Here is a 26,363-nt window from a genome sequence, read left to right as displayed (position 1 = left end):
CATTTGTGTGTCCATTTGGGAAGCTTTTCCTATCCCGTATCCTTTTCTAAAAGCAGTAATAATCTCTTTGTTACCGTGTTCAGTTTTGGTCCCTAGTATACAAAGATGTGGACAGGCTGGAGAGGGTCCAGAGAAGGTGATCACCACAAAGGTGATCCAAGGACTGGGAAACTGAGGAGAGGCTGAGAGAGCTGGGCTTGTTCACCTTGGAGAAAAGAAGGCTCAGGGGAGACCTTACCCCCATGTTCCAGTAATTAAAGTGTGGCTACAAAGATGTTGGAGACTCCTTTTTACAAGGAGACGCATGGAATAGATAAGGGCTGATGGGCACAAGTTATTGCTGGGGAGATTCCAGTTGGACACAGGAGGAAAATGTTTCCCAGTGAGAACAATCAGCCACTGGAATAATCTCCCTGTGGGAGTGGTGGATTCTCCAGTGCAGGACACCTTTAAGATCCAGCTGGACAGGGTGCTGGGCCATCTAGCCTAGGTCATGCTGTGCTGGAAAGGTTGGACCAGATGATCCTTGAGGTCCCTTCTAACCTGATAGTGCCTGATTCTGTGGTTCTTGGCTTTGAGTATGTGCACTCTGAAATCCTTCTTGCTTATTTAGCTTTCCTTCTCCCAGCAGTAGGTGGGCAGGATTTACTCCACCACTACTGCACTTTTGCTCATCCATCCCGAGCAGCAGCATCTTCCTCTCGCCTCGTGGACTTGGACACATACCTGTTAGTGCTTGGGTGGCTGAGGATGCTGAGAGCTGCTGTAACAGCACAGTCACAAAGGCTCAGGGTGCAACGATCCTGTGTGCCAGGACTGCGACTGTTGGACCTGGTTTAGTTGAGAAACAGGCAAATTTAGTTAATATCCACCTCCCCTCTGCTCATTTTTTGACAGAACTGGAGGATTATGAAGGTGCTGAGGCGCTGGCACAGGGTGCCCAGAGAAGCTGTGGCTGCCCCATCCCTGGCAGTGCTCAAGGCCAGGTTGGACACAGGGGCTTGGAGCACCCTGCTCTAGTGGAAGGTGTCCCTGCCTGTGGCAGGGGGCTGGAACTGGATAAGCTTTAAGGTCCCATCCAACACAAACCATTCCATGATCCTATGGTTCTATGATTCTGACTTAATGAGAGCTTATAGGGATGAAGGATTTGGAGTAAGTAGCAGCAGGTCAGTGGTCCCTCCCTCCCTCCATTTTTTGGGGGTAAATGCATGTTTTTACAAAAGGTTTTACTTTTATTATGTTGAAACCTCCTTGCGAGCGCTCCTAATTCTCCACTTTCTATTGGGGCTGGAGAATAGCTCTCCCTTTTTGATGTTAAAACTTCATTCATTTTGGGGAGACAGAACAGAAATCATAGGATCCTAGACTGGTTTGGGTTGGAAGGGACCTTAAGACCATCTAGTTTCAACCCCCTGCCATGGGCAGGATACCTCCCATAGTATTCAAAGTCAGGTTGGATGGGACTTGGAGCACCCTGCTCTAGTGCAAGGTGTCCCTGCCCATAGCAGGGTTTGGAACTGGATGAGCTTCAAGGTCCTTTCCAACCCAGCCCAGTCTGTGACTCTGTGATATGGATCCACGTTGCATTCAACCCCTTTCCTAAGGGATGCATTCACTGATGGACTCCCATCTGCTCGCAGCACCATGACAAGAGCTTTTGGCAGCAAATTCTCCACCTCCAGCTCAGGATTAGAGTTTACCCTGTGATTTTTACCACGATGCCATGGGATGCACAGCTCGGAACAAAGCACCGACCTCAGCAGCGCGCGTCCCATTGCGCCGGGAGCCTGGGCTGATAAATGCTGCTCATATCCCATTCCGAGATGATGCAAGCAGGGCGGGTGGGTGGTGGGGTTTTTTTTTGGTTGTAGTTTGTCTTCCATTGCGGTAGTAAAGTTTTTAATTAGGAAAGCTAATGAGATCGATTAGTCATTAGACCTGACCTCTGGAGCTGTGCGAGGAGCCCGCGTGTGTGCGCCGGGCTGATAACGGGGGACGCTGGGGTATTGTTTGTAATAAAAGCCAAAAGTGTTTGATTTGAGTGAAATGTGCCACGGGGAATACATCATGTGGAGGAGAGGGGGGAAAAAAAACCCACCCAAATTACAACCCTGGGAGGCTGTAATGAAGGGAATTAAACCAACATCCTGTCTAAATAACATGATTATCTACACAAAACCCCTCAGCTAGCAAGTAATAATAGCAACCGGAGCTCTTCGGAGAGGCTCTTTGAGGAGGTGGTTAATGCTGGAGCTGTGCATGCAGGCACTTTCAGAAGAGCAGCTTCGGCATGAATACACCATCCAATTACCTCCAGGGAATGGAGTTTACCAGGTGCCAGCCTGTTTGGGTAGGGAAGGGGGGGTGAGGATGCCTCTAAAGCTCAACAATCTGGGACCTCTATTGCTTGCGGGAGACGGTGTCAAACAGGAGTTTGATGAGGTTCTGGGATGATGAGTGGCAGCTAAAGCTGGTGTAAGGGCAGCAAAATGATGTTCATAATGGGTTCAGTGAATTCCCAGCTTAATAATTCTGGAAGGTGGAGGGAAAGGGTCAACTTGTGCTGGTGCTCTTTGGGGAGAAGGGGGGTTTGTGGCTCTCATCCCATCCTGGTGTGAAAGAGCTGCTTTGGGTACGTGGTTGATGCTGTATCCATGAGAGGCTGGATGCATCCATGCCTCCTGGGTTAGAAAAGGGTCTCGTAGTCTCAAAGCAGGTGGGATTTCATCATGTGTGTGCAGCATTGGGCCATGCAGGGGTTTGCATGCCTGTCCTGTTGTTCCCATTTTGCAGTCCTAAATGCAGTTCTCTGAAGCAAAATGCTCCAACTTTGCCAGTGCTTGAGAATAATTGGACTGGGAATTAGAGCTTAAACCTTGCAAAGGGCTTTAGAAACCAACCCAGTGGTGAAGTCACTGCCCTGAAGAATTTAGTCTGATATAAAAAGTCCCAGGACAGGGAACCAGTGATGAAAACCTTTTGCTTTCTGTCTTCTTTCCTCTCTCTTCTTTCCTCACCTCTAAAGCGAGGGGTATCTGAGTCATAAAATGGTTTAGGCTGGAAGGGACCTTAAAGCTCATCCAGTTCCAACCCCTGCCACGGGCAGGGACACCTTCCACTAGAGCAGGGTACTCCAAGCTCCTGTGTCCAACCTGGCCTTGAACACTGCCAGGGATGGGGCAGCCACAGCTTCTCTGGGCACCCTGTGCCAGCGCCTCAGCACCCTCACAGGAAACAGCTTCTGCCTTATCTCCAACCTGAACTTCCCCTGTTTCAGTCTGAACCCATCACCCCTTGTCCTATCACTGCAGTCCCTGATGAAGAGTCCCTCTCCAGCATCCTTGCAGCCCCCTTCAGACACTGGAAGCTGCTCTGAGGTCTCCACGCAGCTTCTCTTCTCCAGGCTGAACAGCCCCAGTGTTCTCAGCCTGGCTCCATACAGGAGGTGCTCCAGCCCCTGATCATCCTCGTGGCCTCCTCTAGACTTGCTCCAACAGCTCCATGTCCTTCTTATGCTGAGGACACCAGAACTGCACCCAGTGCTGCAAGTGGGGTCTCACCAGAATCGAGTAGAGGGGCAGGATCACCTCCTTTAACTTGCTGGTCATGCTCCTTTTGATATTCCTGTTTTTCTAGTTCCAGCATAGATCCAGAATACCCCTTTACCTAGAACACAGCCTGATTGTCCTTTCTTTCACCAAGACAAACATGGGGACACGTCCAACATTTCCAGGGGAAATAATGATTCTGCTTTTCCCCTCTCAACCTTCTAATAATTAGAGCATCCCCAAGAATAACAGCCAGCCCTTTAAATCAGTGATAAACCCAGAAGCCTTGGTCTCAGCACGGAGTGTCAGCTTTAATTATCTGGGCAGTTACAGTGTATGTTATAAAAGTCAGGCAATTAGATGCATTCCTTAAAGCTGCACAAAAAATTGCTTGCCATCAAGTGGAGGAAAACCAGATCAAATGTGTAAGTGTTAATGGCATGGAACATTCAGCAGAATAAACCAGTGTGAAACAGGAGGAAAAAGGGAGTGATTCAGTCATAGAACCATAGACTGGTTTGTGTTGGAAGGGACCTTAAAGCTCATCCAGTTCTAACCCTCTGCCACGGGCAGTGACCCCTTCCACTAGAGCAGGGTGCTCCAACCCCCTGTGTCCAACCTGGCCTTGAACACTGCCAGGGATGGCACATTCACAACTTCCTTGGCCACCCTGTCCAGTGTCTCACCACCCTCACAGTAAAGAGCTTCATCCTTATATCCAACCTGAATCTCCCTGTTTAAGCTTGAACCCGATGCATAAACCCAGTTCCAGTGCTGGGGATCAAGGTGTTGGTGAATTCATGTTAGAGTTTTGCTGCTGGGTTGGTGAAGCCAACCCCACATCCATCAGAGCCTTTCTGTTATCACAAACCATGGTGGTCTCATGCTTGATGGGCCCCAGGGGTCTTTTCCCCCCTTTCCCCCCCTCTTTCTTAGAGTTTGGTGTAGGACATATGTTGGTGAGTTTTCTTCTGTCCCCCCCATACACCTGAATTTCAAGCCCTTCTTCCATTTGCTTTCTTGTAGGAGCCAACTTGCACTTCCTCAGGAGCCCCCCAGCCAACAAGGTGATAAAGACCCGTTACAGGATAGTGAAGAAGAACGTGGTGCCTGCAACCTCATCGCCTTTCAGCAGCCCCATTCCCAACTGGAAGATGAGGCGCCCCGCGACATCCAGGTAATTCTTCCATCCCTTGGCTATTGTGTTATTACCCTTGTGTGCTCATCACTTGATTTCTCTATTTGTTTAGCTGACTTTATTCACTCAGAGTGTAAAATCCCATTAGGAATCATGCTAGTCTGTGTTGGTGGCCAACGTTTTTACTACAGCCTGTGGCTTCCTATTTATTCCCTATGGGAGTGAATTGTTTCCATGAAGCAGTTAAATAAGCTGTAAGAATAAACTCAAACAACTTTTAACATCAGACCTTAGCAAAGTTCCTTCTTTTGGAGATAGACATGGGCAGACCTTCCCTCTGCTTTATAATGTTATGTATGTTGGTGCTACAGAGGAGCTTATTGAAAGCATGTTGGAGGTCCCAGACCTACACCAGGAGGTAGGTACAGGCACACGCTGTTTCTTCCTGGGTTGTCTGGATGGATGGAACATCAGCTTGGCCCTAGAGCAAATAACTTGGTGTGCCAGCACCCATCTGATGAAGGATGTCACCAAAGGATGGTGCAATGCCCTAGAGTCTGAGCCTAAATCAGCTGTGCTGGCATCTGTGTTTCAGCTGTAGGCGAGCTGCAGCCACATTTGCTGGTGGAGATGTTACCAGGGAGCATCTCTGATGTCAAGACAAAGCTTGGAAGTTGTGTGTGAAGCAGAAAGATCATTATGGTTATTGGTGCTATTAGAACTGGTGGGTTTGGTTATAATGCAGATTTTGGCTAGCCTTAGGGTGAGAATGACTTCTCCTCCTCCTGAGATGCTTCTTTGCTGCTGTCACAGGCAATATTTTGGGCAAACAGCCTGCTCTGTTCCGTTATGGATTTCTTGTTATTCATCCCAGTGCAGCAAACCCAAGGAGCTGGGGGATGCTGTGGATTGTCCCCTGTTGTTGGCTGCCAGGGATGGGGCAGTCACAGCTCCTCCGGGTCCACTGTGTCATACTGTGACATGGCAGTGCCCAAAACTATTGCCCATTGTTATATGAACCTGACCTGTGAAACTCTTTCAGGCATCAGTGGTAAGGGATGAAGAGAGGCTCCTCACTGCCACCTCAAGTTTGATCTGCTGCAGATGCATGTGTTTAATCCAGTGCTATAACTGACGCCTACCTTGGTTGCCCAGAGAGGTGGTAGATGCCCCATCCCTGGCAGTACTCAAAGCCAGGTTGGACGGGGCTTGGAGCAAGCTGCTCTAGTGGAAGGTGTCCCTGCCTATGGCAGGGAGTTGGAACTGGGCAAGCTTTAAGGTCCCTTCCAACCCAAACCAGTTTTCTATGAAGTTCAGCCTTAGTTAGTAGAAAGCAACTCATGTTCCAACTGTTTGGCTCAGGTTTATAGCTTGTTATTCCACATCTGGATAGTTGATGGATGGAGGATCTGCAGTGAGAACCGAGGAGGACAGGAGCTTCAGTCAGGGTTAGAGCAGGAGTCTCAAGCTGCTGGGTCATGACTCTTGCTCAGCTGAGTAGTGATTCTGCAGAGAAACAGCCTGTTCATGCCACCAGGATTGGCTGCAAGCTCTCACTTGTAGAGTCACTTTATCCATATTAATCTCTGACTTCACTACATGATGTAGTTTGGATCTTCCAGCTGCTTCAGACAAATCTTGATCAAATGCCATCAGCAATTAAAACAATTATGTTTTAAAGAAGCAATAAATCACTTACTCAGTCACCTATTACCTTTGTGGTGTGTGATCCATCATCTGCTCTGGCTGGAGGAAGCACATGGCAAATGCTTCTCCTATAGGGTTTTCTCCATCATTCATAGCATCCTCTTGGAGCTGTAACAAGCAAGAAGCCAGGAGCTGCTTTCTTGCTGCTTTGCTTTGTTTTGGTCTAATCAAGGTGGGGCTTTGGTGGTGGTGGGACACACTGCATTGCTGCAGCACTGGATTAGACCCCTCCTTATGCATCATTGGATGTTCATCATACTGAATGGTCAGCTATTGATTCTGACATCCTTTTCACGTTAAGCCAGAAGTGTGATGCTTGAAGGCTGGTGGTGCTGCAGCCAAGTGCTGCTCCCAGTGTGGTTTCTAACTGTTGCTAAGGGGAAGTTCCTGCTATGAAATCCAGGTTTTGGGAAGTCCAAAGGTGATGTGCAAGGGTTTTACATAGGCACTGATCTCTTCAGATTGAATACACTGCCACAAGAAACGTTAGGCAGGAGCTGTGTCCATCTCATGCAGTGTTCAAGGCCAGGTTGGACAGAGCCTTGGGTGACATGGTCTAGCATGAGGTGTCCCTGCCCATGGCAGGAGGTTGGAACTGGATGATCTTAAGGTCCTTTCCAACCCAGACCATTCCATGAGTCTGTGACATGAGTGACAGGGAGAGTTGCTGCAGGTCCAGAGGTACCTGGTGGTGATCCCTTGGGTGATGAGTTGTGTCCTCCCCTTCCTGCTGCCTTGCATGAAACTTGCCCCTGCTGCTGACTTGACTCCAAGGCGAGAGATGGGAGTATATTTGAAATTAATTTTAGCACACTTTTGGTAATATTTTTGTTTTAAATAGATTTATAAGCAACTCGGGGGCCATTGCTCCGAATTTATGAAGATCATTTTCCCTCTCTTGATAAGGTGAAATTTACACCTGCTATTTCCATATTAATTCCCATTGCTAAGTGGATCTAATTCTCTTCCGTTCTTCTATCTGGCGAGTGTGGCCTTTCCTAATGCAATTTCCCCCTCAGTAAATCACTGTGATCGGGAGTCATGATCGAGTTAAATTAACTTCAATTAATTTACTTAATAAGAGCTCCGGATCATTGTGAATGAGGTGAAGATTTATGGATTCTCCTTTTCACTCCTCCCCCTTATCTCCCTCTGCTTCGCAGGAGCACGGCTCAAGAGGGCTCTCATTTGCTTGCCTTAAATCCCATTTGCTCCTATTGACATTGTTGGGGGGAGGCGGTGTCCTCTCCTCACACAGCCTCTTGCCACCAGGAGAGGGCTGAGTGAGTTGCCAGGGAGGACTTGTGATGGATCAAGCTGCATGTTAAGTGATGGTGGTGATGCTGCTCCTGCTTCCTGCCTCTTTCTGTGTGTCGTGGTTCTGGTGTCCTCAACATAAGGACATGGAGCTGTTGGAGCAAGTCCAGAGGAGGCCACGAGGATTCTCCGGGGCTGGAGCACCTCCTGTATGGAGCCAGGCTGAGAACACTGGGGCTGTTGAGCCTGGAGAAGAGAAGCTGCGTGGAGACCTCAGAGCAGCTCCCAGTGTCTGAAGGGGGCTACAAGGATGCTGGAGAGGGACTCTTCATCAGGGACTGCAGTGACAGGACAAGGGGTGATGGGTTCAGACTGAAACAGGGGAGGGTCAGGCTGGAGGTAAGGAAGGAATTCTTCTCTGTGAGAGTGGTGAGGGGCTGGAACAGGCTGCCTAAGGAAGCTGTAGGTGTTCTATCCCTGGCAGTGTTCAAGGCCAGGTTGGACACAGGAGCTGGAGCACCCTGCTCTAGTGGAAGGTGTTCCTGCCCGTGGTAGGGGTTGGAACTGGATGAGCTTTAAGGTTCTTTCCAACCCAAACCACTCTGTGCTTCTGTGATGTGTGGGGTGTCAGCAGATGCAGCCACCAGGATGTTCAGGTTTCACAGACATTGCCCAGAGGCAGCAGAAACCTTCTGGAGCTGAGGATGCTGTAAAGTTGTGGAAACTGCTGGAAAAGTAGATAGGGTGCCATCGTGGTTGGGATCCTCCACCCCAACACATGTTGGCTGATGGAGCAGGTGAGGATAAGGGCAGGAGGATGCTCCTGGTCATTGCACATACTCCCCTGTGCAAAGCCACATGCTCCACCAAAGGGACAGTCCTGCTGCAGGCGGAACAAAGCAAAAGGAACAACCCCAAGAGCCACTGAGCATCCGTCCCGAGGCAGCAGTGGGAAATGTCCATGCCCTCGTATGGTGAATGCCATGTCTGGAGTGGGCTCAGCCAGGAACTGTGCCAAAAGCATTGGCCGGGAGAAGGAGGGTGCACCAGTACCTGCAGGAGATCCCAACTCACCCTCTTGTGGAGAGGCAGAGCCACTTTAAGACCCATTTTTGGGGAGCAGAAAGCCAACACGGAGCTGATGTTGTGCTTATGGACCCCTGATGGGTGACTCAAAACACTGACCCACTTTGAAGAGTTTTCTTCTAAACGACTGAGGCACGTGTTTAAAAGTAACCTGTCTGCAGATACCAGCCTGGTGCTGATAGAGAAGCTCTGATGCTTCCTTCAGAAAGCTTTGCAGCACCTCTTGAGGGACAGTCCTACCCCTCCAGCACTATTAATAAGAAGATAATCTAACATTTGTTAGAGAAATGGCTGCTCAGGAGAACAGACTCATCAGCAGAGAATGCACTTGTGTCCTTTAGTGTTGTTTTCTTCCTTTCTTTCTCTTCATTGGCCTGGAGCATCTAGAATGGAGTGAGATGGAAACAAGAGTCTCCTGGGCTTGGCTTCGGTCCTTGTCATCCTGTCCCCCTGCAAGGCCTTTAGGGTTTGGTGTTGAAAGGAGCAGGGGAAGGGTAGTCCCCGTCATTGTGCCTGCTGTGATTTGGTGGCTATGGGATAGTGATCCCAGGAATTACTGCTATGATGAGAGGGACGTGGGGATGGCAGCAGATGTCCTAAAAGCCTAATTCTCTTAAACTAGACCTGATGACCATTAGAAAGACAATGCTGAAGCATTGCATGTGAGAAGCACCTCAATAAGCAGCCCCCACCACATGGTGTTTAGTTTTCAGGATAGTTTGAGGGCAGAATCTACTTAGAATGTGGGAATGAGTCCAGAGGAGGCCACGGAGATGCTGCGAGGGCTGGAGCAGCTCTGATCTGGAGCCACGCTGAGAGAGCTGGGCTGGGGCAGCCTGGAGAAGAGAAGGCTCCTGAAGGGGAGACCTGAGAGCAGCTCCAGTGCCTAAAGGGGCTGCAGGAAACCTGGAGAGGGGCTCAGTATCAGGGACTGTAGTGGTAGGACAGGGGGTGATGGGTTCAAACCAAAACAGGGGAAGTTCTGGTTAGATTAAGCCAAAGCTCTTCCCTGTGAGGGTGCTGAGGCGCTGGCACAGGGTGCCCAGAGAAGCTGTGGCTGCCTCATCCCTGGCAGTGTTCAAGGCCAGGTTGGACACAGGGGCTTGGAGCACCCTGCTCTAGTGGAAGGTGTCCCTGCCCGTGTCAAGGGGTTGGAGATGGATGAGCTTTAAGGTCCCTTCATCTCAAACAGTTCCATGATGCTGTGAAATACAAGCATTTGTAAGAGGCATCTCCCCAGCTGTCATTCTGCAGTTTTCCATTTGAAGGGTTCACACCTCTTCTCCAGCAGCATCCGGAGCTGGTGGCTGTGGAAACCAGATTAGTCCATGAGCTGTTAGTTTGGTCTGGAGAGGACTTTTGGTTTAATTCCTGATACAGCTGTGAAAATACCAAATCCATCAGTGACACACATGGAATGGAGAACAAAGGGGCTTTGCTTTAGCACTAGGTGGTGGAATTAGATGGAAGTAGGTTGGAAAAATAGTTTTTGGAACCAGCTCTGCCCATGGTGTGCTTGATCCTTCTCTCTCCATCCCTAACTCAAGGGATGAAGAAGGCTTCAAGGTAAAGAAGCCAAAGGCACATGAATGCTTCCTATCATTTCTCTGTGTTGCTGAGCAGGCACTGCTCTCATCTGTTTACTCAGTGCACCCCCAGAAGTTATCAAGCAGTTCTGGAGAGCAAAGATGCTGCTCTTGAAGGCGAAGCAGTTCTGGAGATGCTTGTGCAGTTCTCCAAGAGGAAAGTGTTAAATCACAGCACGTTCCTGATCCAGGGGGGTCAGTGGCTTGGGATTGAGAGCCAAGTGTGGGATTTGGGGACGTAATGCACGATGGATGGAGCAAATCCATATTTCTCCAGTGCTGGGGCATCATCTTGGAAGTTGCAGAGAAAGAAGACACAGAAAACTGTTAACGTTGGCTTCTCCCAGTGATAACTGCTGAGTGCTCTCTTGGGGGAAGCTTTAATCGACGCTGCCATATATTGTGAGTAGACAGGGATGGTTTTTAAAGATCTCACCAAACGTGGTCTTTTTCTCCTCTTCCATTTATTTTCCCTACTGGTCGCTTTAGCAGGGATAAGGGATCCAGAGGGTGGGATCTTAACCTCCCGCTGACCAGTTTGGAGCACAAACTGGAATGGTTCTGTGGTTGATATGCTGCTCTTCAAGCTTGGGGGGAGCCTGCAAGGACCACACTGCAACCTCCTATTTTTATAGGGTCTCAAGCACAACTTTACAAGCTATTTATGATGCTCCCATGGGAGTTTCCCTCCTCTTCTAACCCAACTCCTCCTGGATCTCCCCTCACATAGGTGAAGCAGCATCATAACCCCAAGGGCAGATGTTGGACCACTGGGAGTTAACTTCCCGTTATCAAGATGCTAAAGCACCCTCTGCCTCCCTGCCTTTTGAGGCGTTAATCTGCAATGTGACTAATGCCCTTAAAGTTCCTGTCAATTTTTTTCCTCCCAAATTCATTTGACATGAAAGTGAGAAGTAAACAGAAAGCCTGCGTTTAAGCAGATAACTTGGAAAGCCTTTTCCATCACATTTAAAAACGGCCGTGTCATGGATTCTGCGAATTGGCGCCTTCTCTTTGGTTTGATTTTATTTTGTCTCTCTCTCTGGTAAATTTCCTTTTCATAATCTCGACGTGGGTTTACGAGGTTTAAAGCTCAGAAATATTTTGTTGAAGGGATGTTAAACCATTCTCCAAAATGACATCTCATTAAAGGGGAATTCATCCGCCGGGATGGGAGACATTTACAGGCAGGAGGAAACGGCGGCTCCCGTTTGAAAAGGCATCTTTTCTTTTCTCCCCTATAGGAAGTACTTTTAATCTCTTTAATGAGGCTGGATGGAGATACACGAGCCCCTATTGTTTCCGAGGAGCCCTGACATCTGGCCCTCAATAATCCACTTGCTGGTCGGGGCAGGTTTAGAGGCTTTGCGGAACAATGGCGGCTCTTTGGGGCAAAGCTCGGGATTAATGCTTGAGATGCTCAGCGCTCCCCCCGTGCTCACGCACACAGAGTGGGGCACTCGGCCTTCTCTTCTCCTGTCTGCTTTGCTTTCTGCCTCTTTTTCTTCTTTTCTGGTTGTTCTTTTCCTCTCTTTCTGTTTTCTTCTTCCTCTTTTTTTCCTTTTCCTTTTCTTTTTTCCTGTTTTTTCCCTTTTTTTCTTTTATCTTTTTCTTGATCTTTCCCTGTTCCTTTATTTCATTTTCCCTTTTTCTTTTTTTTCCCTTTTTCTTTTATTCATTGTCCCTTTTACCATTTTCCCCTTTCCCCTTTTCGTTTTTTCTTTTTCTTTTTCTTTTTCTTTTTCTTTTTCTTTTTCTTTTTCTTTTTCTTTTTCTTTTTCTTTTTCTTTTTTTTCTTTTTCTTTTTCTTTCCCTTTTTCTTTCCCTTTTTCTCTTTTTCTCTTTTTCTTTCTTTCTCTTTTTTTCTCTTTCTCTTTCTTTGCCTTTGCCTTTCCCTTTCTCTTTCTCTTTTTCTTTTCCTTTTCCTTTCCCTTTCCCTTTCCCTTTCCCTTTCTCTTTCTCTTTCTCTTTCTCTTTCTCTTTCTCTTTCTCTTTCTCTTTCTCTTTCTCTTTCTCTTTCTCTTTCTCTTTCTCTTTCTCTTTCTCTTTCTCTTTCTCTTTCTTTCTCTTTCTCTTTCTCTTTCTCTTTCTCTTTCTCTTTCTCTTTCTCTTTCTCTTTCTCCTTTCTTTTTTTGTCTTTTTTATTTCTTTCTCTTAATTTTATTTCTCCTTCTCCCTCTATTTTCTTCTTCCTCTTTTTTCCTTTTTTCCTTTTTTTTTTTTTTTCCTATTTTCCCTTTTTCTTTTTTCCTATTTCTTCCCTTTTCCTTTTCTGCTTTTTTTTATGTTTTGCCTAATCTTTTCCCCTTTTCCTTTCTTAAAATTTTCCTTTTTTCTTTTTTTTCCCTTTTTCCTTTTTTCATTTTTCCTTTTCCTTTTTTCTTTCTTCCTTTTTAATTTTCCTTTTTCTTTTTTCCTTCTTTTGGTTTTTATTTTTATTTTTTATTTATTTTCTAAATTTTATTTCTTTCTCCCTCATTCTATTTTCTTCTTTCTCTTTACTTTTTTCCTTTTTTGTTTTTTTTCCCGTTTCTTCCATTTTTCTTTTTTTCCTATGTCTTCATTTTTTTCTTTTTCTTTTATCTTTTTATCGATATTTTTCTCCTTTATCCTTTTCTAATTTTTTCTATTTTTTTTCCTCTTTATCCCTTTTTCTCTTTTTCCCTTTTCCCTTTTTCCATTTCCCTCTTCACTTTTTCCCTTTCCCTTTTTTCTTTTTTTTTCTTCCCCCCCTTTTCCTTTTCCTTTTTCTTTCCTTTTTTTCTCTGTATTCTTCTCCCTTTTTGCTGTTTCCATTTTACCCCTTTTCTCCTTTTCTTTTTTCCTTTATTTCTCTTTGCCCCTTCTCTTCCTTTTCCCTCTTCACCCCCTTTTTCCCTTTTCCTCCCCTTTTTTCCCTCTTCCCCCCCTTTTCTGCTCTTCTGTTTTCCATTTTCTCCCTTTTCTCCCTTTCCGCCCTTTCCCCCTTTTCCCCTTTCCCCTCCTTTTTTCCCCTTCTCTCTTTTCCACTTCCCCCACTTTTTTATTTTTTCCCTTTCCTCCCCTTTTCCCCCCTTTTTTAATTTTCCACCGTTTCCCCTTTCCTCATTTTTCCCTTTTCTCCCTTTTCTTTCTTTTCCCCTTTCCCATCTTTTTCCACTTCCCCCTTTCCTTCTCTTCCCACTTTTCCCCATTTTTTCTTTTTCATTTTTCCCTTTCTCACTTTTCCCTTATTTCCCTTTTTCCTTTTTTATCATTTGTTTCCCCCTTTTTCTTTTTTTTCCTTATTTCTCTCTTCCCCCACTTCCCCACCCCCCCCTTTTTTTTGTTTTTTTTTGTTTTGTTTTGGTGGGGTTTTTTCCTTTTTTCCTCTTTTCCCTCTTTTTCCCCCCTCTCCTTCCCACCAGAGCATCCCTGGCACCTGGATGCTCTCCCAGACTGCGCGGCAGAGTCAAGCTGGGCAGCTCTGCCCATTCCCTGCCTGGCCTGTGCCCCTTGTCCCCATGGTCCTCTCAGTCCTGTCCTGTTCCAGAGCAACCTTGTGCCCTTGGGTTCTGTTTTGTGCTGCTTTGACATGAATGTGGGGCTGTGGCACTGGGGGCACCCACTGGTTGCCTCCCCATAGGTTCACCCACAGTGATCAAGCTCTGCTTTGGAGGAACTAATGAAACCAAACTAAAGGCAGGACTCAGAGGTTAAGCACCAGCTTTAACTGCAGATGGGAATACTTCCGAATAATGGGATTTTCTTGTTTTAATTTTGCTTAATGGAGTAGTGGAGTTTTGAATGGGTTCTATTAAAAATAAAGCTGTCACATCTGAACCTGGGCAGGCGACGATGGGTTATGTACTCAGCAGGGTGTTGTGTTCGTCTTGGATCAGCCCTTCTCTTGGAGCATCCTTCTTTAGGGAGCCCAACGTTCCTGAAACCTGGATCTTTCCTTGCAGCATCATCACAGGCTGGATCTGTGTTGGTTGTGAGCAGAAAAAGGAGATGCTTGACTACTTTGGCTTAAATAATGGACATCTGCTTGTTCTTCCTCCCTTTCTGGATTAGTGGGGTGTAGCTGGAAGTACTCATATTATTTATGGGAAATAGCTTGTATTTCCTGCAGATATGGAAAATAACCTTTCCTGTGAATATAAGGCACTTGGGGATAATCTGGCTTATTTGGCTGCTGAAACATGGCTTTAGACCTGTAGCCCTGTGAGCGTCTTGCTCACTGGATTTAGGGTGAGAAATGCAGAAAGCTGGCGTTTGGCCTTAAGGAGATCATATGGATGTGAAAACAATGAGAGTAATTGAGAATAAAAGCAACATCATCTCATTTAGCATCATTGGGGCGTAGTTGTGCTTTTGTGATACTTAAACCAAGCCAATCACAGATGTTCCCCTTAAATTAAGCATGTAAGAGGTGGTTTCCACCACCAGGCTCTTTCCCAGCCTCACTGAGAGCCATTCTCCTGGTGAACTCCCACCTTTCTGCCATGTGAGATGCTGAACTTGCTGCACTGCCTTGGCCTGAGGTCATAGACTCATGGAATGGTTTGGGTTGGAAAGGAGCTTAAGATCATCCGGTTCCAAGCCCTGCCACAGGCAGGGACACCTTCCACTACAGCAGGGTGCTCCAAGCCCCTGTGTCCAACCTGGCCTTGAGCACTGCCAGGGATGGGGCAGCCACAGCTTCTCTGGGCACCCTGTGCCAGCGCCTCAGCACCCTCACAGGGAAGAGCTTCTTCCTTATATCCCACCTAAATCTCCCGTTTCAGTTCGATGTTCATTTGACCAAAGGTTCCTATAGAAAAGGATTAACCAAAATGATACCTGAGCTAAACCAGAAACGTTGCACAACATTCAGGCTGTATGAAGCACTTATTTGGAGAGGTGCAGAGGGGTAACAGGGTGCTCGGGCCATTTCACACCAAACCTACCATCTCCCAGTTCCACCATGGTGCTGCATAAGCGTTACCACATCCAAAGGCTAGATAACCCAAGTGGAATTAGACTGGAGATGAGGACCAATTCCTTGCCCAGAGGGTGCTCAGGCATTGGAACAGGCTGCCCAGGGCAGGGCTGCAGTCACCGTCCCTGCAAGTGTTCACACAGCCTGGAGACAAGGCCTCAGTGCCATGGGTTAGTGGTGGCCTTGGCAGTGCTGGGCATGGTTGGACTGGATGAGCTTAAAGCTCTTTTCCAACCTGGTTGATTCTATGAAGGATCCCTGAGGGACTAAACCCATCATGTAGGACATGGCCTGCGTTGTGTAACAGTGCAGATGTGCCTGCAAGTGGTGGAGTTGCTTCTCAACGAGCTACTGCTCATCAGCAACGTCTTGCTGACTGGCTGCTCCCACCCCGTGGCACATTAAGCTGATCTGTTTTACTTTAGTGTTCATAATAGGCAGGGAGCACAGGCGCAGTCGGTTAGCAGAGGATTTGCTGATGAGTGGGAATTCATTAGCTGGGATTTTTCTTCCCCTCTTTTGTGAGCGCCTCTCCTCGCTTTCAGAGAGCAGCAGCTATCAGAGAAAAGCAGAACATCCTTAGCAAGGAGGTTTATAGAGATTAAAAGTTGGGAGGATTCAGTGGATCAGCAGTTTTGAATCAGGGATGGATCAGCTGGTGCAGGAACTCAGGTGGGAGATGGGAAGGTTTGTGCCTGAGCAAGTGGAGAGGTCATGTATAGAATCATGGGATCGTGGAATGGTTTGGATTGGAAAAGACTTGAAGCTCCTCCAGCTCCAACCCCTGCCACGGACAGGGACCCCTTCCTCTAGAGCAGCTTGCTCCAAGCCCCTGGGGCCAACCTGGCCTTGAACACTGCCAGGGATGGGGCAGCCACAGCTTCTCTGGGCACCCTGTGCCAGCGCCTCAGCACCCTCACAGGGAAGAGCTTCTGCCTAAGAGCTCAGCTCAGTCTCCCCTCGGGCAGGTTCAAGCCATTCCCCTTGGCCTGTCCCTACAGGCCCTTGTCCCAAGCCCCTCTCCAGGTTTCCTGCAGCCCCTTTAGGCACTGGAGCTGCTCTCAGGTCTCCCCTTCAGGAGCCTTCTCTTCTCCAGGCTGCCCCAGCCCAGCTCTCTCAGCCTGGCTCCAGAGCAGAGGTGAGATTTGTAATGACAAAGCTTCTTTTCCCCCCCTTTCTCCAAATTCTGTTTGCTATGAAGGGTTGTAACTGCTCCAGCCTTTGTCGCATCCACGCGAGAAGTTTTCCTGTGCCAATTCCAGTGCGAAAGCTGCTGTTTGAAAAGAAACCAGCAGCCCATAAGGAAGAAGAGGAGAACGGGGCAGTGCCGCCTGGTTAAACTGCGCTGCCTTCGTTTAAACCTTGCCTCGAGCTGCTGTGCTGAGCCGAGTCCAACTGCTGCTGGCATCTGGGCTGCTCACATCGAGCTGTGCCCGGGCAGGTCTCGGGGCTCGGGGAAGAGTGAACTGGTTTGCAGGGGCAGGGAGGTCACTTGGCAAGCGCTGGAGCATCGTTTTCAACTGATTAATTCTTTCCAGGCTAAGTAAATAGCTCATCTTCTCTAGGGCTGAAGGATGGATCCATCTGGTTCTTCCTGGCGTGAGAAAGAAGTCATAGGCTCCAAAAGGGATGGGAGAAAAGTCCTGGATTAGGGAACGCAGGGGGGTTTGTGTGTCATGGGTGCTGCTCCTGCGCTGAGCAAAGCAACAATCAGGCTGCAAAGACCAAGAGGGGTTTCCTGCTCTGTCACTTCGTTAATCATGTGTCAGTTAAAAGCATGGCTGTTTCCATGTCCTTATAGATGACAGGGAAGAGGGAAGATGGTTTAATAGGGTAAAGTTGAGGCTGGAGGGTGGTGTAGGATCTTGAGTGCTTCCCTGGGGAGCAGCAGCCGTTCTGCAGGGGCTGGAAAGGGCTTCGTGCAATGGGGGGAAGGAATGGAGGAGGGAGATGCTGTGGTGCGCATGGCAGCAAGGCTTGAGCATCTCACCTGGGATAGAGCAAGAGTGTTTTACCCTTGGGCTGAGATAGTGACTATTTCTGGTTGAGCTTATGTTTCCAGTGCCTAAAGGGGCTGCAGGAAACCTGGAGAGGGGCTTGGGACAAGGGCCTGTAGGGACAGAACAAGGGGAATGGCTTGAACCTGCCAGAGGGGAGACTGAAATGAGCTCTTAGGCAGAAGCTCTTCCCTGTGAGGGTGCTGTGGCAGGGATTGGAGCTGGGTGAGCTTTAAGGTCCCTTCCAACCCAGACCATTCTATGATTGATTCTGTTACACTTGATGTGGAGTCAAATACCTAAATGATGTTAGATTCATACTTTACTATACACCCAACCTGTACAAAATCAGCTTCCTCAGGCCCTGGCTATTTATTTCCTTCTGCTGCCTTTGGAATAACCAGATTTAGCTCATTTACTACTAACTGATACCACTCCTTCCAGGTTTGTTCTCTCCCCAGCACCACACTGTGCTTTCCCCTTTTTACACCCAAATTCTCTATCTGAAGCAGGTTTCCGGTGATGAATCTATGGTATTTTCTCCAAACCTTGGGATTTTTTCCTTAGTGTGTGTGTTCTTTTCATACTGGATTACTGAGCAGAAGAGGTGCTTTGGATGTCTCCAACCACAGTAAGGACCATCTATATCAATTTCTTTCACCTTTCCTAGCTTCTGTAACATCCATCTGGGGAATAGTTTGTAGATTTATGCTCTTCCTGAGTTACCATCTCATTCTAGATGAAGCCAGAAGTGCTGGTCTTAGGCTTTGCAGGGCCTCTTTACCACTTCCAGGCAGGAGCATCCTCTCCTTGGCTCTCCCCTGGGCTGGATCCTGGTACCCTCCATGTGCAGCAGAGCTGGGCTGTGGCATGAGGCCAGATTCATGCCCACCCTTGGCATGGGTACCCCTGTGGTTGAGCTCATGGCAAAGCAGACCATCTGCACTCGACAGCTTCCCTGCTCGCTGTCCTTCCGTCCATCCATCCCCCGGCACTGCCCAGGCACTGCAGCATCTGGTTTGCGTGGAAGGAGGATTTGCAGGAGGATATAGGGAGGTCTGAGAGGTCACAGCTGTTAAGGATGGGAAAGTGGGAAAAGAAGGGCAAGAGGGGCTCCCGAACTTGGCACGAGCGCTGCAGCCACCTGGCTGGGAGCATCGGTGGATTTCCGAGCTGGAAGAGGTTCTGATTGCAAAGAGTTTCCTTTAATCCCCATCAAACAAATCTGGATTTCATAACTGCTTCTTGAATTGTTAGTACTGAGTTCAGATCAGTGCTGCTACGGGTGCTCCTGCCATCCTTTCGTGTGGAAAGGAGAGTGTGAATGGTGGCGGTGAGGGATGGATCTCCAGGGAAACCCCAAAGATGTTTTGGTTCTGGAGGTTTTATATGGAGTTTTCACTGGGATATGGACCTGCTGGAGTGAGTGCAGAGGAGACATGGAGCTGCTGGGAGGGCTGGAGCAGCTCTGCTCTGGAGCCAGGCGGAGAGAGCTGGGCTGGGGCAGCCTGGAGAAGAGAAGGCTCCTGAAGGGGAGACCTTAGAGCAGCTCCAGTGCCTAAAGGGGCTGCAGGAAACCTGGAGAGGGGCTTGGGACAAGGGCCTGTAGGGACAGGCCAAGGGGAATGGCTTGAACCTGACAGAGGGGAGACTGAGCTGAGCTCTTAGGCAGAAGCTCTTCCCTGTGAGGGTGCTGAGGCGCTGGCACAGGGTGCCCAGAGAAGCTGTGGCTGCCCCATCCCTGGCAGTGCTCAAGGCCAGGTTGGACACAGGGGCTTGGAGCAAGCTGCTCTAGTGGAAGGGGTCCCTGCCCGTGGCAGGGGTTGGAGCTGGATGAGCTTAAAGTCTTTTCCAACCCAAACCATTCTGGGATTCCGTGGAGCAGGATTTATGCTTTGGAAAGCAGGAGCAGGGAGTGCAGGAGGCAGCACTAAATTCCTTGTTAAATTGAAGAATAAATGGGGGCAAAAGGGAATCTTTATTTTGGCATGGGAAGGAGCTTTCTCTGTGGGAGTTGGGTTCATGAGTGAGACAGCAGGAATGTTTTCCTGTTCCCTCCCACTAACAAATTCCCTGTGTCTTCTGCACCCAAAATAACCATGTTTCAACCCAAAACAGGGTTTGGCACTGCCATGGTGGGCACCAGGGCATGGGCATGTGGTCTTGGCTGGGTGGGAGAGATGGGAAGATGCTGGGAAGCTCCAGAATGGAAGTTCAAAGGAATGAATGGTTTGTTTTATCCCCCCATCAATGTAAAACCATGTGTGGGACAGGGCAAATGGCTGTGGTGAAGTGAGTTAAAAGTTGCTATATTCAGACCTCATATTAGGTATTAAATTGCCTTCTGCTGTTCCTGTTAATATTTAGAAGCCTGAAATTCCCTTTGAAGCATGGACAAAAGGGGAGGAATTCAGGCAAGGAGCTGAAGGTGCTTCAGAAACAGAGCAAAGTTTGGAGGGGTAAGGAAAAAGGTGCTGGATGAAATTAAATAGGAAGGAAATGTGCATCCAGTGCTTCTGAACACTTCACATCTCCACTAGGACCTTGCTACAGGAGGGAATGTTTTTGAGTGAGAGCCACAGCACTTGCATTGCTCTGGACAGGAGGGTTTTGCTGATGGAGGTGGTGGTGGTAAGCCAAGGTTCTTGTCTTCTGCAGTTGGTGGGATCCATCATTATAATGTTCTTCAGGAGGTTGGAATCATCACATCATGGAGGGGTTTGGGTTGGAAGGGACCTGTGAAGATCATCTGGTCCAACCTTCCTGCCATGGGCAGGGATATCTCCCATTAGACTACATTGCTCAAAGCCCCATCCAACCTGACCTTGGTTCTCCACACCATACGATGGTGGGGAGATGGTTTTCTCTGCGGTGGAAGTATGGAAATGTACCATTTGTATGTGGATCTGGCTGTCCTGCAACTAAGGTGCTACAAAAGGGTCTTGTCTTTTCATTACACTCTTAGCCATGATGCTGTTGTGAACTCCCAAAGCTGTAAGGATAAAAAACCTGATGAATAAGGAGGAAGAAAAAAGACCTCCTTGGGCAATGCATGAAGCTGTGTTCGGAGCAGCCTGAGAAGGGCTTGGGACTGTTGGGTGAGGAGAAGCTCCCCATGACCTGGCTTCAGTGTGAGCTTGAGCCCAGAATGACCAGTGTTCTGGTCTGCACCCCCAGAGTGTGAGCAGCAGCTTGGGGAGGGGATCATAGAATAGGATCATAGGGGATTGGAGAGGGGATCGTGCCCCTCTGCTGTGTGAAGGGGAGACCTGAGAGCAGCTCCAGTGCCTAAAGGGGCTGCAGGAAACCTGGAGAGGGGCTTGGGACAAGGATCTGTAGGGACAGACCAAGGGGAATGGCTTGAACCTGCCAGAGGGGAGACTGAGCTGAGCTCTTAGGCAGAAGCTCTTCCCTGTGAGGGTGCTGAGGCGCTGGCACAGGGTGCCCAGAGAAGCTGTGGCTGCCCCATCCCTGGCAGTGCTCAAGGCCAGGTTGGACACAGGGGCTTGGAGCAAGCTGCTCCAGTGGAAGGGATCCCTGCCCATGGCAGGGGTTGGAACTGGATGAGCTTTAAGCTCTCTTCCAACCCAACCCATTCCATGATTCTAGCCTCCTTCCGCAAGCAGCTCCGATCCCACTGCTGCCCGGGGACTTGGGCTTTGTGCTGCTGGGACTCTTTTTGCCTGCGTGTGTGAAACTCCCAGCTCCTGTTTGGCTCTTTCCCTGTGTCCACTGGCGCTGCTGAAGCAGGCTTTTCCTCCAGCAGGTTTTTGAGCGCTGGATTTGATGAGCAGAGCCCGTTACGAGTCCCCGAGTGCTGTAAAAGTTAATGTGATGGTCGCTCTGTGCCTCTGCTCATTTTGATAATTTTTTATGTTATGAAACAGGACAAGGAGCTTTAGTGACTTATTACTATTCATTTCGTTGCAATGCAGTAAATATTGATTCAGTTGGGGGTTTTCAATTTAAACCACTTGCTGATTATAGGAAATATGAGCAGGCTCGGCAGTGCTGCTTACCCATCCCTTTGGCTGCTCATTAACCAAGGAGTGCAATTTTCACATCTCTTTGCTTTCATCATTCTAATAAATGGGCCAAGTTCCCCTTCACATAAGCAAGGTGCTGTAGCCTCGGCTTAGCAGGGGCCTGACAGCCTCGATGGAGCTCTTCATTTGGAGCTGCTTTCAAAGGATTTGGGGTGGTTGATTTGATTTTAGGTTGAGGCTTTTAGGTCTATTCAAGGCGCTGGGACAGGGTGCCCAGAGAGGGGCTGCCCCATCCCTGGCAGTGTTCAAGGCCAGGTTGGACACAGGGGCTTGGAGCAGCCTGCTCTAGGGGAAGGTGTCCCTGCCCGTGGCAGGGGTTGGAAGTGGATGAGTTTTAAGGTCCCTTCCAGCCCAAACCAGTCTGGGATTCTGTGATTCCCTCCGTTCATCAGCCATGGAGGAGGGAGGGACTGACAGTCTGGATCAATGGAGATGGTTTGTCCCATCACCAGTCAAAGTGACGTGTCCTGGGGCTTCTTGGCTCCTTTGGTGTTGCCTGAACTCAAAGGCCCTGTTTAGACATTTGTGAGGAATGAGATAAGAGATGTGGGGAGAGGGAGAAGGGGAACGAAGCCTGAGCACTGTAATTAGCAATGGTGGAAGGTGTCATTAGCTGCTGAGAGGCTGGTCACTTGTTTCTGCCTATGAACACTGGGTATTCTCATGACAAAGCTCTGTGTGAAACCACCTCTGTCAACCCACAAAGTGTTGCTTCAAGATTGTACGGAGGTGTTGAAGTGTATCCTTGTAGGAATGGGCTTAAATGAGCCTTTGGAATATTTACTGGATGCCACGGGGGGCTCTGTTTCGAGCTGGTGGTGGTTGGGCTGAGGGCTGCGATGTTGCTTATCTATAGATGAACCCATTTGATTTTGGGGGGGCTTTTCCTTCCATTCTTGGACTTTTCCAAACACACAGTGTCCTGTTGAGCCCTTTGGAGTGTCAGCTCCTTGCCACCCTCCTGTTATCTCCTCACTAGAAGGATATGAGGCCGTGATGTCCATATACCACTTGCCCTGGAAAACTAGGGCAAGCCTCTTCTCCAGCTTCCCAGTCCTGGTGCTGTGGAGAGCAGGACAAGGGGGGTGCAGGATATCCCAATGGGATGTGACAGAAACGAAACGATTCAGATGTAGAGGAGGATCCCCACATGCAACAGTTGGGTGTTGCAGGATGGATAAGAAGTGTTCATCAGTGGGGAAGAAACCAACTCATAATGTTCCTTCAGGAGGAGAAGAGGGGAAAGCTGAGCTTGACCTCAAGTTCTGAGCTCCTGTTAATGCAACCAAGACTACGCAGTGGGAGGCTCAGAAATCATCTCCTTTAGCACGAGCTGCATTAATTGGATCAATGTTCATATGTGATTTAAAATACATTGTCAATGGAGCAGAGCGTTTGGCCGAGAACCGGGTGCAACGAGTGAGTTACGACGTTGTATCTCTTGGGGCAGAGACGTCCTTCACTTTGTGCTTTGTGCAGCACTTAACCCTTGGTGGACTTCCCCCCAAAGAAGTGATGATGTGGCCAAAATGAACCTGGATGAGACTTCAGATGGGAGAGGAAAGAAGTCAAACTCCACTGCCGTGCATGCTGCCGTGTGGCCAACTCACATCATTAAACACTGCTTTAAATACCACTTTTAGGCCTGTTTTAAGGGTGGTAGTAAAGTACCTTTACAATAATCAATACAGTTTTAGACTGCTTGCATATTTCAAACCTACCAGCCCAATCTCCCTCAGTATTTAAGAGCTAATCTCACCAATTGGATGCAGTAAGATGAAGACCATTGCGATGAAGGTGACCGCAATGGCTTTGCCAGAAGTACCTTTGTGTGAGTGGGGTTTTGTCAGCTAAACTCAAAAGAATTTATCCCTTTTTAATGCAAACCCCGAGGATAATACACTCATCAGGTTGTTGGGTTACCTATTGCTGTAGGTGAATGGGGATTACTTTAATACCAACATTGAAAAGGAGTTTCTGAAGTCCTGCTCAATGTATTCCTCGCTGATACTTGAGGGCTTCATTTGTGTGTAATGATGAGGATAATCATGCGGCATCACAGCATGTGGCAGAGTTATGGAGCAAGGTACAGATTCCACTGGAGACAGACGAAGTTGGGTACCGACTTCTCCAGATCCCCTCTGTGTGTTTCAAGAGCCTCAGAGCTCAGCTCAGTCTCCCCTCGGGCAGGTTCAAGCCATTCCCCTTGGCCTGTCCCTACAGGCCCTTGTCCCGTCCCTACAGGCCCTTGTCCCAAGCCCCTCTCTAGGTTTCCTGCACCCCCTTTAGGCACTGGAGCTGCTCTCAGGTCTCCCCACAGCAGAGGGGCAGGATCCCCTCCCTGAGCTGCTGCTCACGCTCTGGGGATGCAGCCCAGCACACAGGGGGGTTCTCTCCTGCAGACACACATTGCCCAGTATTTTGGCCTCTTACAATGATGGTAAATCACCTCCCAGCCTGTGTCCTACTGCTGGGCTTCACCTCCTGTGCCAGGGAACCAATTTGAGCTTCCCAAAGCAAGGCATCAAGCAGGGGATTTGCCTTTAATACTGCAGAGCGAGGCAATCCCTCCTGTTTGTGCCACCCAGGAACACGATCCTCTTATGCTTGCAAAGTCATTTCTCCTCGTTGATGGACTATTTATGATGGGAGCTGTGGATGGTGTTTCCCTCAGATTGAATGTCAGCAGCTGGCAAGAATTGCTCCAAGCCCTCTCTGTAGGTGGCTTTTTGTCTGTCAGGACACATTGCAGGCTCTTACCTGGTTATTCTTGTCCTTTGATTGCATTCCTGGCCACAGGTACATCCCCAGAACAGGGATCTTTGGAATTTCTCTACTGCCCTATGTAGAAGTGGTGTTTCCCCCCCCCCTTTTAGTTCGGAATGGTTTTGAATGCCTCTCAATATTCAAGGACCATAAACAGGTTCACCACTTATCATGAGCTGTTATCACAACAACTCTTCACTATTATTAATCATAGCTCTTAGTTTCATGTATTGCTTTTCATTATGGCTCTCGAGGCAGATAAGAGATGCAGGGAAGGGTTGCTAATGGACCAGTCGCAGGCTGGGAAGCAGCAGAGCTGTCATTGCCTCTTCACGATGATCTTGAGGTCCTTTCCAACCCTAACTGTTCTATGGTTCTGTATAACCAGGAGAATAGGTTTTCAGCTATTTCTGTGGTTCCTGATGGTCACCTCCCAAAGGGGAACCTCTTGAACCTGCTCCTCTGCATGGTGCTGTGTCCTCCTTACAGACCGTGATGCCCATGAATGATGCTCTACAGGCATTTTGGTCCCCTCCTTGTCTCTGGGGAGAAGTGACTTTTGACAAGGACATGTACGGGTAGGACAAGGGGGGAGTGGGTTTAAACTGACAGAGGGGAGATTGAGCTGAGATACAAGGAGAAGTTCTTCCCTGCTCCTCTTCACCCCATGCTCCTCTCTGCTGCCTGGTTTTCACTGCTGGGTGGTGGTTGTCCCAAGCTGAAGTTCAGAAAGCATCAGGAACCCAAGGCTGGTTGTTCAGATGGAGAAGACTCAGGGGGGACCTGATGGCTCCCTACAAGTGCCTGAGAGGAGGATGGAGCCAGAAGGGGCTGGGCTCTGCTCCCAAGGAACAAGGGATGGGACAAGAGGAACCGGCCTCAAGCTGCACCAGGGCAGGTTTAGATGGAGCTGAGGAACAATTCCTGCCCCAGAGGGTGCTCAGGCATTGGAACAGGCTGCCCAGGGCAGGGCTGCAGTCACCGTCCCTGCAAGTGCTCACACAGTGTGGAGACGAGGCCTCAGTGCCATGGGTTAGTGGTGGCCTTGGCAGTGCTGGGAATGGTTGGACTGGGTGAGCTTAAAGGGCTTTTCCAACCTGGTTGGTTCCATGATTTCCTCTGATAATCACCATCCTGCTGGGAACAGCCACTTGTTTTTTCCGTTCTCCAAGTCAGTGATGCTTTGCTTCCCCCCCTCTTTGTTTTGGGGCTTGTTTGAATCCTCTTTGTCCAGCTCAGCAAGCTTCAGCACTTTGGCCTTGCACATGACCACACGGAAGGAGCCCCCTGTTTAATTTGTGGTTAGAGATCTGTTAAGATTGCATCCACTTCCCCACTCAGCACTTAATTGGCAAGTCGCTTGATTTAACAGCGTGGGAGCCGGCACCGGAAAAATGGCTGGAATAAATCACTGCCTGACGCCAGAAAATAGATATAATCTCAACATTAACTACATTAATAGTAGCAGGAGCCGAATTAAGAAAGCCATAAAGTACAGGCAGGGGAGTATAAATTATAGCCACTGCGCTGTCTTCTTCTCCAGCCTCCTCTTTCCTTGCTTTCCCGGGTGATCATGCCTGTGTTGGCTCTAATTGGAGACCCCTTATGTCCACTGGGGACAGGGAGAGTAGCAATGCCCCCAGCCATGTCTTCCCCAGTTTGTGTCATAGATCACAGAATGGTTTGGGTTGGAAAGGACCTGAAGATCATCCAGTTCAAATCTCCTGCCACAGGCAGGGACACCTCCTACTAGGGCAGCTTGCTCCAAGCCCATGTGTCCAACCTGGCCTTGAACACTGCCAGGGATGGGGCAGCTACAGCTTCTCTGGGCACCCTGTGCCAGCGCCTCAGCACCCTCACAGTAATGAACTTCTTCCTTATCTCCAACCTGAACTTCCCCTGTTTCAGTCTGAACCCATCACCCCTTGTCCTATCACTGCAGTCCCTGATGAAGAGTCCCTCCCCAGCATCCTTGCAGCCCCCTTCAGACACTGGAAGCTGCTCTGAGGTGTCCACACAGCTTCTCTTCTCCAGGCTGAACAGCCCCAATGTCCTCAGCCTGGCTCCATACAGGAGCTGCTCCAGCCCCTGCTCATCCTTGTGGCCTCCTCTGGACTTGCTCCAACAGCTCCATGTCCTTCTGATGTTGACGATGTTGGGGGCACCGCCAAGTTGGCCTGATCAGTTTTAGTGTCTCAGTATTAATTTCAGAAGGATCCAGACTGGGATCTAATTGCTCTGCTATTGCAATCACACATTTCATTTCTTCCCTCCTTGGCTCTGGCTG

The 26,363-nt window shown here is 48.8% G+C and overlaps 1 protein-coding gene across 2 annotated transcripts in view; it reads left to right on the top strand.

The window, feature by feature from the left end:
- The window catches only part of ZC3H3 (zinc finger CCCH-type containing 3), a 155,058-nt gene that overhangs the window by 59,947 nt on the left and 68,748 nt on the right, over positions 1-26,363 (top strand). For both annotated transcript variants that reach the window (XM_061374233.1, XM_061374232.1), the window contains exon 4: positions 4,578-4,728. In XM_061374233.1, coding sequence (XP_061230217.1) covers positions 4,578-4,728 — 151 coding nt within the window. The remainder of the gene's footprint in view (positions 1-4,577; positions 4,729-26,363) is intronic.

The sequence above is a fragment of the Neopsephotus bourkii genome, unplaced genomic scaffold (assembly GCF_033783945.1).
Source record: "Neopsephotus bourkii isolate Nb327-2 ecotype Australia unplaced genomic scaffold, CSIRO-AGI_Nbou_v1 NB_1637, whole genome shotgun sequence".
Classification (NCBI taxonomy): domain Eukaryota; kingdom Metazoa; phylum Chordata; class Aves; order Psittaciformes; family Psittacidae; genus Neopsephotus; species Neopsephotus bourkii.
Note: the sequence above shows the minus strand (reverse complement) of the source record. Positions and strands in the feature narration are given on the sequence as shown.